The sequence below is a fragment of the Miscanthus floridulus genome, chromosome 1 (assembly GCF_019320115.1).
Source record: "Miscanthus floridulus cultivar M001 chromosome 1, ASM1932011v1, whole genome shotgun sequence".
Lineage (NCBI taxonomy): Eukaryota > Viridiplantae > Streptophyta > Magnoliopsida > Poales > Poaceae > Miscanthus > Miscanthus floridulus.
In genome coordinates this window covers 114,527,884-114,547,988 of record NC_089580.1, presented here as the reverse complement: position 1 = coordinate 114,547,988, position 20,105 = coordinate 114,527,884, and the positions used below count along the sequence as shown (strand labels likewise).

The 20,105-nt window shown below is 43.7% G+C and overlaps 1 protein-coding gene across 6 annotated transcripts; it reads left to right on the top strand.

Annotated features, from left to right (window-relative positions):
- The first annotated feature begins 285 nt into the window (after nucleotides 1-285).
- Nucleotides 286-18,962, top strand: LOC136539060 (inositol-tetrakisphosphate 1-kinase 1-like). 6 transcript variants are annotated; one of them, XM_066530999.1, is made up of 10 exons: nucleotides 286-774; nucleotides 2,303-2,384; nucleotides 2,562-2,594; nucleotides 3,250-3,367; nucleotides 3,869-3,961; nucleotides 16,815-16,934; nucleotides 17,014-17,190; nucleotides 17,393-17,448; nucleotides 17,529-17,613; nucleotides 18,516-18,962. In XM_066530999.1, the coding sequence occupies exons 1-10, from the start codon at nucleotides 581-583 to the stop codon at nucleotides 18,608-18,610; spliced, it is 1,053 nt and encodes a 350-aa protein (XP_066387096.1). In that variant the 5' UTR covers nucleotides 286-580; the 3' UTR covers nucleotides 18,611-18,962. The 6 variants fall into 6 exon arrangements, with proteins under 6 accessions (XP_066387096.1, XP_066387089.1, XP_066387105.1 ...); XM_066530992.1 differs by having other exon boundaries at nucleotides 2,562-2,636; XM_066531014.1 differs by having other exon boundaries at nucleotides 632-1,429.
- Nucleotides 18,963-20,105: the final 1,143 nt, after the last annotated feature.

The window sequence follows — 20,105 nt, the reverse complement described above, 5'->3', positions numbered from 1 at the left end:
AGTGATTCTGTGAGTGGGCTGGCCAGCCAGCCAGCCACCGGCCAGCCAGCCGAACAGCCCCTAAAGAACTAAAAGATTTAGTTCACTTTTAGTTAGTGTTTGACTGTTTAGTTCAACTAAAATATAGATTTTAGTCTAAAATGCTTTAGTCAGGGAAGCCAACACCCCCTGGTCCTGTGGGCAGCCGTAGAGGATCCGAGCAGCAGTCCTGTGTGCCGTGCCGTGCTCTTGCTCTTGCTCCTTCCCCTTCGTCGTCTACAAATACCCTCCGCTTGCTTTGCTGCTTCTCTAGACTCCCCTTTCTCTCTCTTCACACTCGCCTCGCCATTAAACGCAAAGCTCCAAAAAGAAAAGAAAAAAAGAAAACACTTTGTGCGAAAAAAATCATCTTCTCTGCTCCTTTCCCATCCCCTCCTAAAATCTTCCATCTTGAACCGTCCCTGTCCGCGAATTCCTTGCCCCCGATCGCTGCCGATTTTTTTCCTGGATTTTCTCCGATTTTTCGAGGTATGTTTTCGTTGGGGGGCGGTACCATTGCCATTCCTCGACGGGGTTAGGGTTAGGGTTAGGGTTTGTGGGGATGTGGGTGCACGGGGAGGTGTCGGACGATGAGGCGGCCGCCGCGGCTGTGACTGTGGTCGGGGAGACGGTGGTGCCCTCGTCCCCGCCGCCCGCCTCCGCTGCGGGGCAGCAGCAGCCGCTGGTGGTGGGGTACGCCCTCACCAAGAAGAAAGTCAAGAGCTTCCTGCAGCTCAAGCTGCTCGCGCTCGCCAGGTAAAGAAAGAAGAGACCCGCTGATCCCCCGCGTCAAAGCCTGGAATCTTTTGTGTGGTTCTCTCCCCCCCAGGAGAAGAGGCGTGTGGGGTGCTGTGGACTGTGGTGGCCGATTTGGTTGACTGACTGATAGGGATGTGGTTTCTGTTCCATTTAATTTTTCTGGACCAACGCAAACGAAATGGTGGTTATACTTTGGGTGGGTGGGGGATTTATTAAATGTTCAATCTGCATTCTGATCAGACTATGTTGTTACCCTTGTTGGACAAATCCTCGAAAGGGAAGTGAATTTTTTTGATTCAGTAGGGTACGAATTGGGGGAACTTATTTTATTGTTAACTGTTTTAATTTCTGTGGTTTTGGATGGAATTGACTGTGTGTTCGCTGTGGACCCGATCTCGTCACACTTGAGTGCATGCCTAGTGGCTTCTGCATGCGTTTCCATAGCTTTGGACTTGGGGGGCATATTATTTTACTAGTGCTGGAAGCAGTCTGGGAGGCTTGCTCGTCAAATGTTAATTCTAATTCAAGCTTTCAGTATCCATCTAATTTTATATATGCAGATTACATTTGGATGGCATCTTGGATTCTCATGTTGGAATATTCTTGTGGATAACTACATCACATGTCTTGGATATGTGTTTAAAATGACCAGGTGACCAAAATAATCTGCCTGTCTGTTTGGCAAAGTCTAAAACTTCTTGAATTAAGATTGACCCAAATTATACTACAAAGTGGATATTATGACTTGACAAAGACTTGGTACATGCTCACATCGATAAAAGATGGTGGAAAAAGGAAATGAAATAATTGGAACAGGGACATCTTTGTTTTCTCTGTGAGAAGAGAAGAGAATTATTGGGTTTCAACTCTAGCGTACCCCAACTTGCTTGGGACTAAAAGACTTTGTTGTTGTTGTTGTTCTTTTGAAGCATAGTTTGTATAGATTTTGCGTGTTTCAATAAGTCTCTCAAGCATTTTACTTCTGAATCAACTATGTTTATTGTTCTGGATTTGTTTATTAAAATTATGATGTCTCATGTAGTCATGTACTTGAAAATAGGAAAGGTTGGATGCATATGGTGCATTATTCTTTGTTATATTGGAAGAACATGAAGTTTCTGGATCAACAAAGCTTATTATGAAACTTTGATAATATGTGGCTTGAGGTTGCTACAGGGATATAAGATCATACACAAACAGGCTATATTATTTTGTCAGTACTCAACCTTAAGTTTACTTTGAATAGGTTTATATATTATTTCTTGGTTTCCTTGTTTAAAATCAAGTAGAGCCTACGTAACTCAGGAAATCTTAAAATTTGTTTCCAAGATGTGATTATCCTTTCTACTTCAGTTTCATAAATATTTATTTATTATATTGAGGTGTTGAAGCTGCCTGAATATTTTTCCATTTGTTGCTTTTAGATGATCCTGCTAGTTCATGCTTGTTAATATGATCATTATACTCTTACCTGCCTTGGTTTTATACCACTTGATGAGCCTTTTGTAATACTGCATTTGTTTAGGAAGAAAGGCATTCAGTTCGTATCAATTGATGAAACCTGCCCTCTCTCTGAACAAGGTCCATTTGACATCATTTTGCACAAGGTACATCCCTATGTCTTTCTCTTGAGGTTGATTAAATTAAATCTTGGATATTGTAATTTTGCGTATCCTTTATTTCTTGCATAGGTTCTTTTGAACATCCAGATGCACTTCTCTGCTTTTGTACTCCCATGCTGATTTTGTTTGCTTTGACTGAATTTCATGCTTTCTTTTTGTCAGCTTACTAGTAAGGAATGGCAGCACGTTTTGGAGGTAAGCTCCGAGGACCAAAGTGGAAGCCTTCTTTTATGCCATGTATAGTTGTGTACACCTCCTGTCATGTGGGGCCGCTCCTATTCTAGGAAACGGCGCGCCCGAGACGTCCGTCGCGCTACTGAACGTGCAGCTGGCTCACAGCCGTCGGCCTCAGGCCATGCGGGGCAGGCTGTGTCAATCAGCGGATAGGAATAGAAAGAGAGATCAAATTGGTTCCTAAGATTGAGGAGTAATTAGCTCCTAGTTGTTAGGCTCAAGGCCTATTTAGCCATGTACGTGGACAAGGAATAAAGCAAGCAAGTTATTATCCATCTAATCTCTCTCTCACCTTCCTCCAACTAAGCCTAGCCGGCCGGAGGCAAAACCTCAGCCCTAGACGACGACGGCAGGAGATTACGAGCTCCGTAGTCGAGGACCAGCTACCCTAGGGCACGACGCCCTTGACACCTCCTAACAGGGTGTGCATCCTGTGTAGCTACTATTATGTTTCTCGTGTAGTTGTTTCTATTCGCAACATGCATTTAAGCATTATGTTTCAGTTAAAAGCATGATTGCAACATTTTGAGACTTATTGCAGTACTTTCACATTAAACATTCTTAATGTAGACTATTGTGTTTTCCTCTGCAATTCAATTTTTTCATATTCTTGAAGGACTATCGTGAAGAGCATCCAGAAGTGACTGTCGACCCACCAAATGCTATCCAACATTTGCACAATCGCCAATCAATGCTACAAGAAGTTGCTGATTTGAACTTGTCCAATGGTTATGGTAATTTTTCTTACTGTGTTGGCATTCATGTATTAGCAAATAGATTTATGTGATGAGCTATCTTTGCTCTTGTTATATTCTTTTAGTGTAAGTTAATTTGATATGTTGTGATCTAGACTAGAGTAACATAGTAACAGTGACCCTACTAATCCTAAGAGAGGGAGAGGGGGCGCCATTGCAAAGACACAATAATGAGGAAACGAACTGCGCAATTGTTGATGTGCTCTCTTAAATTTAACTGGTATTAGGTGAAATCCTAATTAGTCAATTTTATTATTGGTATTCTTTTGGAAACTATAATTATATTGGCTTGCGATCAGAGACACTGCTTAGTTGGATAGCTCTACTTTTGAACATTCATAATGATTCTGTAGCTTGCTTAAAATGTAAAATTACTATTCTAATATTGCCATGTAGCTGGATGAGTTATGTACCTTTTATTATGGGGAAATAATATCTCGAGCTTTTCTCTTTATTATTTCTTGTGATAAATTATTGTAGGTGAGGTTTGCGCTCCACGACAACTAGTCATCATGAAAGATCCGTCTTCCATACCTGATGCAGTTGCCAAGGCTGGACTAACCTTGCCTTTGGGTGAGTAATTCACACCTTCCAATTATGTTCATGTTACTTCTCAAAGAAAAGACCTGAGCATATTATATAGAAAAATATGAACTCTGAAAATGTACTACACATAGAATTTTATGCATTGAGCTTATCCTGGAATATTTTTACACCGGAGCATCTCAACTTTACAACAAGGGCACAAATAGTTGTTTTTTTAAGTGAGCCGTTGACAAAAATTTATATGTTTTGACTAAAATATGACCTGATGTTACGATGATCTAGAATTGAAGGGCGTGCCCATGTGACACCCTAAAAATTGCTCCTTTTGAAATAGAGAGAAATGGAATTAATTTTGAATTTGTGTGCTCATGAAAACATAAGAAAAATAATAATTTTCATTAAATTAAAATTTATCATAGGAATTTAGCAACATTTTTGTGCATTCATGCTGATGCATACTTATTTTTGTGATGAGTGGTTTGATCCAAATTCAAATTTATTTAAAATGTTTTTGAAATAGTTTTGAAAAAGAAGAAAAAAAGAAAATAATGCTCCTCACTCTCTCTTTAGGCCCAGAAAGCCAGTTGGCCTCAGCCCTGTTCCCTCTCCCGTCTTCCTAATCCTGCCGGCCTGCTCCCGCCCTCTTCCTCGCTGGCCCGCTCGTTCCGCGCGGCCCAGCTCCGCCTGCCCCTTCCTCTCGCTTTTTCTCTCTGCCGAGCCGGCCTAGCAGCAAGCGGCCCAGCGTAGCCACGTCACGCTCCTCTCTCTCGAGCCTCCCCTGTCGCTGACTTGTGGGGCCCGCTTGTCAGCGTCCTCTCCGTCTTCTACCTTGTGCCGTGTCCGCACCGTACTTCGTCGCTGCTTCGTATCGTCGCCCTGCCGTGCGCTCCACGCCTTCCCGCCCCATAAAAGCCGAGCACCGTGCCACGCCCCCCCATCCAGCCCTAAGCGTAGTCGTCGCTGCAAACCCTAGCGCCGTCGTCTGCCGTCGCTCCGCCGAGCACTACGCTGCCTCCGTGTCGTCTCCGACCGCGAAAAGCGTCGTGGTGAGTTCGCCGTGCTTCCCTCTTTCTTCCCATGCCATCCCCGAGTCTAACCGTGGCCTCTAGGGCCGTCCCTGTGAACTCCGGCGAGGAGCTGAGCTCCCCGGCCATGGCACCATCGCGCACAGCACCGTTCCGGCGACCCTCATTTCCCCATTTGATCTGCACCGTCCGATCTGAGATCAATGGCCTAGATTAGAATATACCCCTTTGGTTGGCAATCTTTCAAAAGAGCCCCTGCAGTTTCGTGTAATAGAATCCATCGTCCCTGCACTTTTTCTAAAGAACCCCCGTACTTCTTTATCATGCCCGCCGTCCCTGGCTCAGTTTAAGATCCGATTTTATTAATTTAAATTCTAAAAATCAAGTTCCAGCTATTTATAGAAGTGCCACTGATCTTGTTTTAGCCATAAAATCTCTGTTTTAACTTCGATTCGACCCGTTCAAGTTGCGTTATATTCGTAATTGCGTAATCTACATGTTTATCTTACTATTAAACGTGTTTTCAACTTTTAAAATCCTGAGGTTAGATTTAAACTTGTCTAGTTGGTGAGCTTGCGTTGATGATAATAAAGAAGTCGGTGATTCAGAATAAGTCTTTTGGAGGTTATAATTCAATAGAAGGATCTGAGTTTAAGAAAGTATAACATGAGATCTTCCTTGTTGTCCTATTCACCTTAATATCATTTTAATCATATGCATGTGTCTACCTTGCCAACCATAGTAATTTCCTAGCTATTTGATATCATGGATTTTTTGATTCTTATGGGTTTATGCATTGGGTAGTATGATGTTAGTGCTCAACTATAACCATGATTTTATAACTTGACTAATGGAATATGCAATAAACACAAAAAGATACTTTTAAACAACATGGAACAAGGAGGCTAGAACATTGGGCTATTTTTATGGTGCTCTAAATTCCTCTCCCTAAGGACTATTTTGTAAGCGAACATCCGGGAGTATAGCTGTGAGGGCTACATGGTTCTAGCTTTAGCTCAGTATCAGGACCTTTTCTAGCTTATTAGTGGTTATCTTTATGGCGTAAGAGGGGCTCCGATAGGTATGATCTCGGCCTGCCAAGAGGGTGCACTTTGGTTAGTATTTTGTTAGTCACTTCTTGGAGGTGGTTCATGCTTATTGATGGGAAACCTTAGCGGTCCTAACTTGTTAGACGAACTTTAAAAGGCTTCATAGTGAATCCTATCGATCTTTCTTGGTAGTGGGTCAAGAGGTTGGTCGCCTCGGACAAAAGGGTAAATCACGACTCACAGTAAAAGTGTACAATCTATGCAAAGTGTAAAACTGGTATTAGCCGTGCTCACGATCACGAGTGGCCTTGGATCTTTATGGAATAGATGATGGACACTGATGATACTAATGGTAAAGATGCTCACTAATGATTACTGTTTATGCTATTTATTATTCATGTTTACCTAATCATGTGTTTATATGGGCTTGTGATAAACTTGTTGCTACTCTTATACTAAAATTGCGACAATTAAAAGCTAATCGCTGTAAACAGTGTCAGTTTTTTAAGTCTCATGAACCTCATGTTATATTTGTTGAGTACGGCATGTATTTACGCTTGCTTTATTTTTTTTAAATTTTTTGAAAAAATTCCAGATGGGTACCAGATTGCTAGAGTTTGGAGGAATTAGGCTTATGATTAACCAGTCAGTTGTCCCTGTAGAATTAAAGTCTTCACCCGAAGTTCGGAGTTGACTTTCTGCTGTTTGCTTTTTAAGGTTATATTCTTTATATTAAGTACATTATATATTAAGCATTGTCTATTGATATTATCTTTATTTGTAGCTATATATGATATTTGACTTCTTGGGCTCACATATGGTGTGTATCTGGTTTTGTTCTTAAAATTGGGTGCTACAAAGTGGTATTGTCAACAGAATATGCTCGGCAGTCCACCGAGGGGTATCCCGCGATGGTAGATTGATCGGTGGGGGTGCGCGTGATCAGAAACCGGATGGTGACACAATGCGCAGAGACAGCAATTTAGACAGGTTCGGACCGTCTGATCGACGTAATACTCTACGTCCTGCCTTTGGTGTATTGTATTGATCTGGACGACTAAGTAGCTTGATGTAGTCTATCCGCTAGGGGACCCCTGCCTCTCCTTATATAGTCTGGAGGGACAGGGTTACAAGTAAAGTATCCTATTTGATACTATACAATGTCCCGGGGTGCACGCCGAGCAGCACCAAGGAGCGAGGAGCCCCCGGTGTCGCGGGCGATGTCCCGAGCGTCGAGGAGCGAGGAGTCCTCGGCGGCGCTGGCGACGTCCGAGCACCGAGGAGTGAGGAGCCCCCGGCGTCGCTGGCGATGACCGAGCACCGAGGAGCGAGAAGTCCCCGGCGTCGCTGGCAATGTCCGAGCACCGAGGAGCGAGGAGTCCCCGGCGTCGCTGGCGATGACCGAGCACCGAGGAGTCCCCGGCGTCGCTGGCGATGACCGAGTACCGAGGAGAGAGGAGTCTCCGGCGTCGCTGGCGATGACCGAGCACCGAGGAGCGAGGAGTCCCCGGCGTCGCTGGCGATGTCCGAGCACCGAGGAGCGAGGAGTCCTCGGCGTAGGCGGCGAGGTCCGAGCACCGAGGAGTCCCCGGCGTAGGCGGCGATGTCCGAGCATCGAGGAGTCGATGTAGGCGGCGAGGTCCAAGCACCGAGGAGTGCCCGGCGTAGGCGGTGAGGTCTGAGCACCGACGTAGTTGACGACGTCCGTGCGGTGAAGTGTGTTCACTTAGTCCTCGAGCATGAAGAATCCGAGGGCCGAGGAGTAACTAGCGTCGCTGGCGATGAAGCACGAGCGACGAACAGTCTGGTCGACTGGTCGGCGGCGAAGTGAACATTGAGTAGAAACGACCGACGAACAGTCCGATCAACTGGTCGGCGACGGAGTCCATGAACCAAGCGGTCCGACCTGTTGATCGGTGGAGAAGTCCGAGCACCAGGTGGTTCGATCACCTAGACGATGATCCTGCAATACAAACATGTAGAATGGGTAGTACATGATGTACAAATAAATAAACTTCGGAGAAAAATCAGCAATTGTGATGAAACGACGTATGCAGTTCGGCGATCGGTTGGCGTGAAAATATATTTATGTTTAATATAAACCGCCCGAACAGTTAGTGTGTAGCTGAGTCTCCAGCCCTAGCTAGCCCATAGTCCATAACGTCGAGCGCGGAGCCTGTGCACGTGGAGGAACAGGCGTGACCAAGGAGCCGCTGCCGATCACCCATAACACAGAGCGCGGAGCCCGTATCACGTGTAGGGAGGAGCCGGAGACAGGGCCGTCTTTGGAGGTGTCCGAGCATCAACGTGACTGTTCGAGGGTTCGGAAAATCATTTTGAGAGCAAATATGGAGAAAACAGCTCGGTGAAACATTATGGCGATATACGAAGATCGGAGAATATTTAGAAGAATATTAAAGCGTGACTTAGCTTTGGACGGAGCGTCTGGTCGGCAGCGTATGGCGTTGTCTGGTCGGCGTTGACGGCGAGCACCTGGCGGGCGGTGAGTTGTTGGTGAAGACGACCTCGGAGGTGGTTCCGAGATCGGATCTGCTATCGTAGGGGTTGGTGTAGCAGCAATGAATCGTCGTCGTGGACCAGCATGGATCTCCACGAGATTGACGACGAGAACGCGTTGTTGATTTGAGGTCCATCTGGCTCGCCATGGATCAAGCGCACACCCCTACCTGGCGCGCCAACTGTCGACAGAATATGTTCGGCAGTCCACCGAGTGGTATCCCGCGATGGTAGATTGATCGGATTGGTGGGGTGTGCGTGATTAGGAACCGGATGACGACACAAGGCGCAGAGACAACAATTTAGACAGGTTCGGGACGTCTGATCGACGTAATATCCTACGTCCTGTGTCTTTGGTGTATTGTATTGATCTGGACGACCAAGTAGCTTGATGTAGCCTATCCGCTAGGGGACCCCTGCCTCTCCTTATATAGTCTGGAGAGACAGGGTTACAAGTAAAGTATCCTATTTGATACTATACAATGTCTTGCGGTGCACGCCAAGCAGCGCCGTGCACGTCTTGATCTTGTGGGCCGGGCCACCTCCGATGGTGCGGCCCATGTCTTGGGGGCCATTCCCCCACAGGTATCAAAGTAATGCTGATAGGACGTAAGCCTAGTAGAAATTTGTCGTTCTAAGGTTTAGAAGTTGCTAAAAAAACCCTTGCTCTATGAACCTTGATATTTTCTTCTATATCTATACCCTTGCTATTCATTTCTACATTAGTGCTTATTTTAAAGTCTTTGATCTCATCTTCACTTCTTGGTTTGATATGCTTTTAGAACTGTTCCTCGCCATCTTCTTGCGTAATCTGAAGTTGAGTCTTAGGATTGTTACCTCTATTCTAATGAGGGCGATACAACAACAACAACAAAGCCTTTAAGTCCCAAACAAGTTGGGGTAGGCTAGAGTTGAAACCCAGCAGAAGCAATCAAGGTTCGGGCACGTGAATAGCTGTTTTCCAAGCACTCCTATCTAAGGCTAAGTCTTTGGGTATATTCCATTCTTTCAAGTCTCCTTTTATTGCCTCTACCCAAGTTAACTTCGGTCTTCACGTTACTATCCCGGCTTAGGATTTTACTACGCACCGGTGTCTTTGGAGGTCTCCGTTGGACATGTCCAAACCATCTCAGCCGGTATTAGACAAACTTTTCTTCAATTGGTGCTACCCCTAATCTATCATGTATATCATCGTTCCGAACTCGATCCCTTCTTGTATGATCGTAAATTCAACGAAATATACGCATTTTTGCGACACTTTTCTGTTGAACATGTCGTATTTTCGTAGGCCAACATTCTGCACCATACAAAATATCAGGCCTAATCGTCGTCCTATAAAACTTGCCTTTTAGCTTCTGTGGTATCATTTTGTCACATAGGACACCAGATATTTGGTGCCACTTTATCCAGCCTGCTTTGATTCTATGGCTAACATCTTCATCAATATCCCCGTCTCTTTGTAGCATTGATCCTAAATATCGAAAGGAGTCCAATGAGGACGATAGTATCGTAAATTGAGTCAATGATTGTGTTGTGCACCTTTAGTTCTTTGTTGAATTGTCATTATGCTTATGCTTGTTTTGAATCTTTGTAATGATTGTAATGATCTTGTTGGGTGTTCCTATAATTTTATTTAGTTCATAGGCCTAAGGTATAAGGATTAATGAAATAAATAGTCGGGTTTTGGTTATCTCCTGTTTTCTCTATCTTGTCTTTCGGAGCAAATTGTCTTTATCGGCTTATATCTCTATTTTTGGACGAACAAAAATCATAGAAAAATTCTGTACAACAGTAGACTTTAATATTTTTCTCTGACCACAAGAATCACCTTGATAGCTATGTTGGTTATGAAGTTATGAAAATCACAAGACGATGCAACCGCGCTGTCTAAAATCTGAGGTAGTTTCTGTTGTACACTGTTTTCGACCGCCTAAACTGTAGAATTTGGAAAAGTGTTCTATAAGGAAGTTGTGTAGAACTTGATAAGCTTTTCAACGGTATAAGCTACAACTTAATTGTATTAACAGAATGAGAGTTACAACTGTTTTACTGCGCTGCTGTTTTTCATCCCGCGAGGAATTTTAAATTTCTTGTCCTTGCCCATACACCAGAGTATCATTGGGATATCAGAACATCTTGATACTAGTTAGCTCATTTAGAAGGAGGTGCTAAGCTACCCTTTTTGTGTCCTCTAGTTGATCTTTTCTTAAGGGGGTAGTCAAGTTAAAGGATTTGTAAGATAATTTTTTTTATATTCTAGCACTTCATTTAGAAGTATCAGTTATCTCTGGGGTTTGGTCTTTTTCTTGTCTCTATTGCCATCAATCCTATCTTGTTATCTCTTGAAGCTACAATTAAGGATGTTATGAACGACTGAGTTCTAATTCATACATGTTGAAAACAGATGGTTGCTACTAGGAGAAGTGTTTCGCATGATGACCGAAGGAATCCTGCCAATTCTAATCCACTGCCATCAAATCCACCATCTATAGAGCAAACTTTGATGACGCAGACTCAGTTATTACAGACTATTGCTCAAAGTGTGTTGAACAACCCACATCAAGCGCCACCTATTGACAAACGTGGTGAATTTATGAAGGGACACCCACCGACATTTTCTCATACAAGCGAACCAATAGAAGCTGATGACTGGCAGCCGTGGAGCGATAATTGAACATAGCTCAGTGAGATGACCATGAGATGGTGCTTTTTGCGTCCGGCCAACTCCAGGGCGCAGTACAAGACTGGTGGGAGTTTTACCAGTATGGACGTCCCAACACTGTTGGACAGATCACTTGGAAGGAGTTTAACGAGAGTTTTAGGTCGTACCACATTCCCACAGGTGTGGTAGAACTCAAGCCAGATGAGTTCTGGGCTCTCAAGCAAGGATCTATGACTGTGTGTGAGTATCGTGACATGTTCACTCATTTGTCGCGCTATGCTCCAGAATAAGTGGATAATGATGATAAGAAACAAAAACGCTTTTTGAAAGGACTGAATGATGATTTGCAACTACAGCTGATGACCGTTGTGTATGTCAACTATCAAACGTTGGTGGATAGAGCAATTGTAATTGAGAGCAAGCGTCGAGAGATGGAAAAGAAGAAGAGAAAACGTGATCTTCAATGCCAGTTAAGAAATACTCGTCTCTGTTTTGCTACACAACCAGAATATCAGCCACACCCTATGAATCTGTTTGGGAGTACATATCAGGATCAGTATCAACAACCCAATGATGAAGTGCAGCATTTTAGCTCTCAAGAACCATGTTTGTCACCTCCTACTGTCACCTTAATGAAGACATACTTCTACTGGTGAGGAAGATTATGATTGTGGTGAAATTGAACACTATAAGAACGATTGTGTTGAGAAACTTGTTGAGAGTAATCAAAGCCATAATCAACAGCAGCAGGAGCCAGAACAAAATTGTCCATAAGGAGCAGGTGCAAGGAAATAAGTTAAAGCGAAAACTACATTCAAGGCAGGTTGAACAATGTAGATATGATTACCACTCATGGAGCTAAGGAAGTTGTGGGGTTCATTCCAGTAAACTCAGCCCCTGCCATGGTTTTGTTTGACCCCAGTGCGTCACATTTGTTCATATCTAGGGAATGTGTAGAAGATCATAAGATAACTATGCTTCCAATGAGGAAACCCCTGATAGTTAATTCTCGAGGAGGAGAAATGAAGGCAAACTGCATATGCCTAAAAGTTAGTCTTGACATAAAGGGGGTAAACTTCGAGGCAAACCTTATAGTTTTGGAGTTAATGGAATTTATGTTATTCTTGGAAAGGGATGGTTATCTGCTTGTAAATGAGTGATTAAGTATGCTTAACGTTCGGTGCTTCTAATAATATCGTCAGGAGAAAGATTCGAGTATGAGGGTATTCAACCTGCACCTGAGGAATATGAGAATGACCTAGTGGAAAGTGTGTCCTGTGAGGATAGTAATGTGGATTGTGAGTTTTCAGATGTTAATGTAGAGGAACAAACACCTTTAGAAGGAGATATTAGACATCTATAATTGGTTCTACGTAGGCTCATAAAACATCAATGTGACATCAAGTCGGACAAGTGAGTTCTCTACGTGGATATGTTATTAGGGAGAAACGGTACCAAGAAAGTTAAATTAGAATCCACTCAAAGATGTGAGAGAAACTCAGAGTTTTCAATAATGAGATTTGATTAGAGGTTCAATGGAGGTTTTACCAAGATTATCAATATATTGATAATGCTACTGAAGAAGGTTTTAAGTTCGTTTGTATCAATAAACCTCAGCTAAGTATTTGAAGAAGTGAAAAAAGGGTTGAAGTAAAACCTAAGTATTAGCTTTGCCAGATCTGGACAAGAGCTTTATATATACTATGACGCACCTTGTCAAGATGTGGGGTTATTCATTGTAAAGCATGGAAGTACTACCTTCTTGGACGTAAAAGTGACATCTAGGTGGGTCATAAGAATCTAAAGGACATTTTCACTAAGATGATTTTGAGCTTGTGATATCATTGTTGGATTGAAGCAATTAAGGTTTTAGGACTCGGAAGAGTGCTGTCACTTAGAGAAGTGAATGTCGTGGCTGATGCCCTTAGCAAGAGAGAGTTATGCTAAGAAGATTCGGACGACACCATTGACTTAGAATTGTGTTTGAGAGTTGAGCAACCTAACCTGAGCATATATAGTCATTAATGTTTTAAAGTTGGCAGTAGAACCTACTTTAGACCAAGAAAGTAAGAAGGCTCTGTTGGAAAGTAAATATTTTAAAGAGAATTGGTATTATGGATTAAAAGGGAAAGGTGACCTAGTGACTGGAGTTACCTGAGTTTTGTTTGGAGTATCTGTCAGGATTTTGGAATCAGTTTAGCAAGTTACTTGAAGTAAGGTTAACAGGTATGCCAAGTAAAGAAGAATCCTAAGGCGAAGAATCTGCATCTCTTTGGTCACCATCGTTCGAATCTCGAGGACGAGATTCATTTTAAGGGGTAGAATTGTAACACTCTAAAAATTGCTCCTTTTGAAATAGAGATAAATGGAATTAATTTTGAATGTGTGCTCATGAAAATATAGGAAAAATAATAATTTTCATTAAATTAAAATTTATCATAGGAATTTAGCAACATTTTTGTGCATTCGTGCTAATGCATACTTATTTTTGTGACGAGTGGTTTGATCCAAATTCAAATTTATTTAAAATATTTTTGAAATAGTTTTGAAAAAAAGAAAAAAAAAGAAAAGAACGCTCCTCACTCTCTTTTTAGGCCCAGCAAGCCAGTTAGCCACGGCCCAGTTCCCTCTCCCCTCTTCCTAATCCTACCGGCCTGCTCCTGCCCTCTTCCCCGCTGGCCTGCTTGTTCGGCGCAGCCTAGCTTCGACTTTCCCTTCCTCCTGCTTTTTCTCTCTGCCGAGCCGGCCCAGCGTAGCCGCGCTCCTCTCTCCTGCACCTCCCCTGTAGCTGACTTGTGGGACCCGCCTGTCAGCGTCCTCTCCGTCTTCTACCTTGCGTTGTGTCCGCACCGCACTTCGCCGCCGCAGAGTCCGTCGCGGCTCCGTATCGTCACCCTGCCGTGCGCTCCACGCCTTCCCGCCCCATAAAAGCCGAGCGCCGTGCCATGCCACCCCCATCCAGTCCTAAACGCAGTCGCCGTTGTAAACCCTAGCGTCGCTGTCCGTTGTCGCTCTACCGAGCACTGCGCCGCCTCCGTGCCGTCTCCGACCGCGAAAAGCGTCATGGTGAGTTCGCCTTGCTTACCTTTCTTCCCATGCCATCCCCGAGTCTAACCGTGGCCTCTAGGGCCATCCCTGTGAACTCCGGCGAGGAGTCGAGCTCCTCGGCCATGGCACTGCCGCGCACAGTACCGTTCCGGCGACCCCCGTTTCCCCATTTGATCTGCACCGCCCGATCTGAGATCAACGACCTAGATTAGAAGATACCCTTTCGGCCGGCAATCTTTCAAACGAGCCCCTGTAGTTTCATGTAATAGAACTCGCGGTCCTTGCACTTTTTCTAAAAAACCCTTGTACTTCTTTATTATGCCCGCCGTCCCTGGCTCAGTTTAAGATCCGATTTTATTAATTTAAATTCTAAAAATCTAGTTCCAGCTATTTACAGAAGATGCCACTGATCTTGTTTTAGCCATAAAATATTTGTTTTAACTTCGATTTGACCCGTTCAAGTTGCGTTAGATTCGTAATTGCGTAATCTACATGTTTATCTTACTATTAAACATGTTTTCAACTTTTAAAATTCGAGGTTAGATTTAATCTATTATTTTATTAAAGAAAATCTTGTTTAATTCATAATTTTTTCGTTATATCTCCGATTATAGTGCTTTTCGCGTTTGTGTATTCGTAGTAACGTGTAGAACACCTTTAAAATCTTTTTAGTTGTTGCTTCATATGTTTGGTGTACTGTTCTAATTTAGTTCTATTGTTTCTTCGTGTATGATTGCATGGATGTTTGTGTGGTGCTTTACGACCCTGTTCAGTCGGTGAGCTTTGCGTTGGTGATATAAAAGAAGTTGGTGATTCAGAAGAAGTACTTTGGAGGTTACAATTCAATAAAAGAAGGATCTAAGTTTAAGGCAAGTATAGCATGGGATCTTCCTTGTTGTCCTATTCACCTTAATATCATTTTAATCATATGCATGTGTATACCTTGGCGACCTTTGAAAGGCTTCATAGTGAATCCTGCCGACCTTCTTTGGTAGTGGTAAAGAGGTTGGCCGCCTTGGACGTATGGGTAAATCATAACTCACAGTGAAAGTGTATAACCTATGCAGAGTGTAAAACTGGTACCAGCTGTGCTCACGGTCACCAGCGGCCTTGGACCCTTATGGAATAGATGATGGACACTGATGATAAAGATGCTCACTAATGATTACTGTTTATGCTATTCATTATTCATGTTTATCTGATTATATGTTTATATAGGCTTGTGATAAACTTGTTGCTACTCCTATGCTAAAATTGTGACAATTAAAAGCTAATCGCAGTAAACCAGTGTCAACCTTTTGAGCCTCATGAACCCCATGTTATATTTGTTGAGTACGACAAGTACTTACGCTTATTTTATTTTTTTTAAATCTTTGGAAAAATCCCAAATGGCTACCAGATTACTAGAGTTCGGAGGAATTAGGCTTATGATCAATCAGTCAGTTGTCCCTGTGGAATTGGAGTCTTTACCCGAAGTTCGGAGTTGTGTTTCCGCTGTTTGCTATCTAAGGTTATATTCTTTATACTAACAGCTTGTTCGCTTGTTGGTTTCAGCCAAGGCTTATTAGTCATGGTACAATATTTTTCTCTCACAACAAACCAGCACCAGTCGGGCTTATCAGCCCAGAAACTAACCAACGAATAGGCTGTAAGTATGTTATATATTGAGTATTGTTTATTGATATTACCGTTATTTGTAGCTATATGTGAGATTTGACTTCCTGGGCTCACATATGCTATGTATTTGGTTTCGTTCTTAAAACCGGGTGCTACAACTCAGTGCAGAGAGCTCTCGCTCTGTGCGGGGTTTGGGGAAGGGTGTCCGTAGCAAGCCTTATCCTCGCCTGCGCAATGCGAGGAGACCGCGACTTGAACCTTTGGTGATTTGCTATTAGATGTATAATTAATGGCTTCTACGATGATCTAGAGTTAGTGGCTTTAATTTTTTTGATATGAGTTAATTAGAGCTAGTCTTCCTTTGATGATTTGCTATTAGATGTATAATTAATCTATCTCTTTGTTTTTGAATTAGTCTGTTCCTGTACTTTTCTTTATGTGCTTCATTGTTGTATGCAAAGTGTACCTTTCAAGGAAAAGATGCAATTATCAAACTAATTAAGAGTTTCAATCTCTAGGGTTTTTTTGAGTCAATGACATGTAGAATCATTTCAGATCTTTTGTTCAAATTGGTTTACATGCTAGCTTGTTAGTGTTTACCAGGTGAGTAATTAGCTGGGAATATAGGTGAGGCTTGTCTGGCTATACAGTGTAACAGGGATATTTGCTGTTACAAAATTGCTCTTGTCCATTATTCTTTCCAATTCAACTAACTAAGAATGCAACAACATATAGTTTGAAGAATTCTCTTGTAAGCATTTAAGTTTTACCTCCATTTTGAACTTGACTAATTTTGAAGGCCGTTTGAAAGATCTCTCGTAATGCCTAAGTTTCACCTCCATTTATTTTGGTTCTAGCTTGCCTATGTTTATCTGTTATTGTTCATAAGCTGTATCAATTCAGAACATGACAGGGTAAAATCCTGGAAGTTTCTGGTGTAAACAATAGTCCTTGTTTTGCAGTTGCCAAACCATTGGTCGCTGATGGAACATCAAAATCTCATGAGCTATCCCTTGCGTATGTGGAAGCATCGTTGCCTTTGCTTGATCCTCCTTTGGTTCTCCAGGAATTTGTCAATCATGGTAAACATTTATTTCTTCTCCTGTATGTATTTGCAAAAATATTTGATCTATGCTGAAACTGATATTGTTGTCTGTATAGGTGGGATCCTATTTAAGGTATATATTGTTGGTGAAACAATTCAGGTTGTCCGCAGGCTTTCGCTTCCTGATGTCAACACATATGACTTGGGAAACAATGATGGCATCTTTGGATTCCCAAGAGTTTCCTGTGCTACAAATAATGCGGAAGATGCAGATGTTGACCCTTGTATTGCAGGTAATGCTTCTATGCTGATTTAAAGTCTGCATTGGTTTAAGCTATTGCATTCTGCTTCACCTAATGATTGACCTCTATGATTTTTTTGTCCGTTAAAAATATTGTATTGAAGTTGTTCAGTCTCTTAGAAGAGGTGTGTACTTGTTAATTTCCCTGTTAATTATATGGTTTTAACTGATGACACTAATTTCTCTTGTGACAGAACTTCCTCCAAAGCCACTTCTAGAGAAACTTGGCAGGGAGCTTCGACGCCGACTGGTATGAGTAAATCTCATTCATATTAGCAATATGCAACTCTTGACATTGATTACCTCACCTGACACTGTAAAATTTATCAGGGTCTTAGACTGTTTAACATAGATATGATTAGAGAACAAGGAAGAAAGGATCGGTACTATGTCATTGACATCAACTATTTTCCTGGTAAGTTATTCTTTTCAAGATTGTTTGTTGCCTCTACTTCCCTCCTGTGTTTTTGTGCACACACAGGCTAATTATAATGGGAGCAGTTTGTGGAGTCTCTAGCTTTCTTCATGACTGCTCTCTTGTTAGATGAAATTTATTTCCCTTCAGTGTATGTCTCAGGTGTAAATGTTTATTTTGATAAGATTTATTGACATCATATAGCTATTATATAGTAGTAGCTGGGAATACTGCTATGGCTGCATTTGTATAAGACATGGTTGGATGGGTGGCCTAACCTTAGCCAGGCTAGGACCCTTGGCCAGGCCAGCCAAGACCTGGTTACTCATGCAAAATGGGTATGTTTGGTGGTGGGTTGTTTTGTGGGCTGGCTAGGCATCTGTACAGGCAGTGGAGCCAGGGGTGGAGGCCCAAGATGCACAAGCCGGGCCAGGCCCCCAATAAATGGTCAATTTTCTCATTCTGATAGAGCCAAGCTATCAGGTCTCTGTTGCAAAACTCAAACCTGGCTTAGGGGCTGGCCCAAATAACCAAACATGCTGGCCTTGCATTGTTCTAGCCTGGGTAGCCCCCTTAGTATCCAACCCCACAGACCTGCAGTGGCCAGTGTGCCATGTTATGCACATGTTTAGCTACATATGTGCTTCTGGGTGAAATTTATAGATACATAGAACATGATGATTTAGAGGAATTCACATGTTTGGCTTTATTTTACATGAGATCATAGCAACGTCTTTTGGATAAAGTTGTACATTTCAAGATCTGTTTCACAAATCTGTTGTTGCATAAGCTTGTTTACCATTTCAGAATTGCTCTCAAAGCATATATGTTGCAAAACAAAGCGCGATATTGTTACAGTGTCGTGTTTCCTGATTGTTATTGTTATGGCTTAAATTCTGCAGGATATGGCAAGATGCCAGGATATGAGCACATATTTTCTGACTTCCTGCTAAGCCTCGTGCAAAGCAAATACAAGAGGCATCTAAGTGGGAGCTGAAGCTTAGAGAAGATTTACTTTTGAGATGGAGGCTATTAACAGATGCCAGCCAGGCCATGTAACAGTGGCAACTAGATAGGTTTTCCAGTTTGTACATAGCAAGGGGATGGGTCTTAGCATGAACGAGGTGCCGAGGCCTTAACTGAAGCCACATACCAGAAATCCGGGAAAAATGCAGTATTTGGGCCGGGGCAGTATCTGAAGAAAGGTTCTGGCTCCGTGCCCAGCCTGTGTAAAATCGTTTAACTCAGTGCCCGACCTGTGTAAATCGTTTTACTGAGTGCCAACCTTGGCTTCTTTGCAACAAGGTGTTGTAGCTAGTCCGTACAGGTTTTGCTTTAATCTTTTGTTACCTGACTGATGCATCGTTCTTGACTCTTGATTGAGAGGTCAGCTAGTTTTGCATAGGACAACTTCTGACAGCTGAAAACTCATGCATCCAGTTAGCAATGTCCGCTGGTCCCCTTGAGACATACAGCACTGCGTTGGTAACACTTTCCAGAAGCTTTTGGTGTCGCGCGTAAATTGACTTGTGAACAGAGAGAGGTCATCATTTAGCTTTCAGTCTTTTATTTACAACATACCAATGCAGCCAATGGTCTGCGACCTCTAATTCTTAGAACAGCTGACAGCAAACAAAAATCCTAGCATATGTTTAATACTTACTCCTTCAGTACGATGATCACCATCACTGTGAACTTTTATCCCTTCGTCACCTGTCACAGATGTCAAACAAATGCTGTGGATGCGACCTACCGGAAATCTATTTCTCTTCATCAGATCTTTTACAAAAGGTTGTAAAAACTTTAAAGGTTGTATAGGGGCCGACAACTCATCGTTCGAGGGTGCATATATAGATGGCCAACGGGCCGGCAGGACACGGCACGGGCCCGTCAAAAGCACGGCCTGGCGCTAACGGGCCAGGCATGGCACGCCGGGCCGTGCCTAAAAGAGCCACGGGCCTAGCCGACGGTCCAGGCACGGGCTTGCTGGGCCGTTTTTCGGGCTGGGCCAGCCCAAGGCCCACGAGAGAGGGAAGAGGAGAGCAGGAGGCAGGGCAGCCACGGGAGGCGGCGGCCGCCGCCGGCGCGCTCGCCCCAGAGGCAGATCCGGCCGCCAGCGCGCTCGCCCTGGAGGTGGGGCCGCGCGGGGACGCATGGAGGAGGCGGTCGCCGGTGCGCTTGAATCCGGCCGTCGCTGCTCGAATCTGGCCGCGAACGCCGCGCGCGGGTGGAAGATGGCTGCGCGCGGGAGGGAGACGGCCGGTGCACTCGCCCTAGAGGCAGATCCGGTCGTCAGCGCCCTCGCCCTGGAGGTGGGGCCGCGCGGGGAGGCATGGAGGAGGCGGTCGCCGGCGCGCTTGAATCCGACCGTCGCTGCTCGAATCTGGCTGTGGACGCTGCATGTGGGAGGGAGACGGCCGCGCGCGAGGGAGACGCCGCCGCGCGGGGAAGAGGCGAGAGAGAAGCGCGAGCTGCGAGGTGAGAATGGGAGG

Excerpts from the sequence above, each read along its gene's own strand:
- LOC136539060 (XM_066530992.1), top strand. The coding sequence starts at position 581 with ATGTGGGTGCACGGGGAGGTGTCGGACGATGAGGCGGCCGCCGCGGCT. Across the intron at positions 3,368-3,868 it reads GAACTTGTCCAATGGTTATG|GTGAGGTTTGCGCTCCACGA; the intron begins GTAATTTTTCTT and ends AAATTATTGTAG. Across the intron at positions 16,935-17,013 it reads CCAGGAATTTGTCAATCATG|GTGGGATCCTATTTAAGGTA; the intron begins GTAAACATTTAT and ends TTGTCTGTATAG.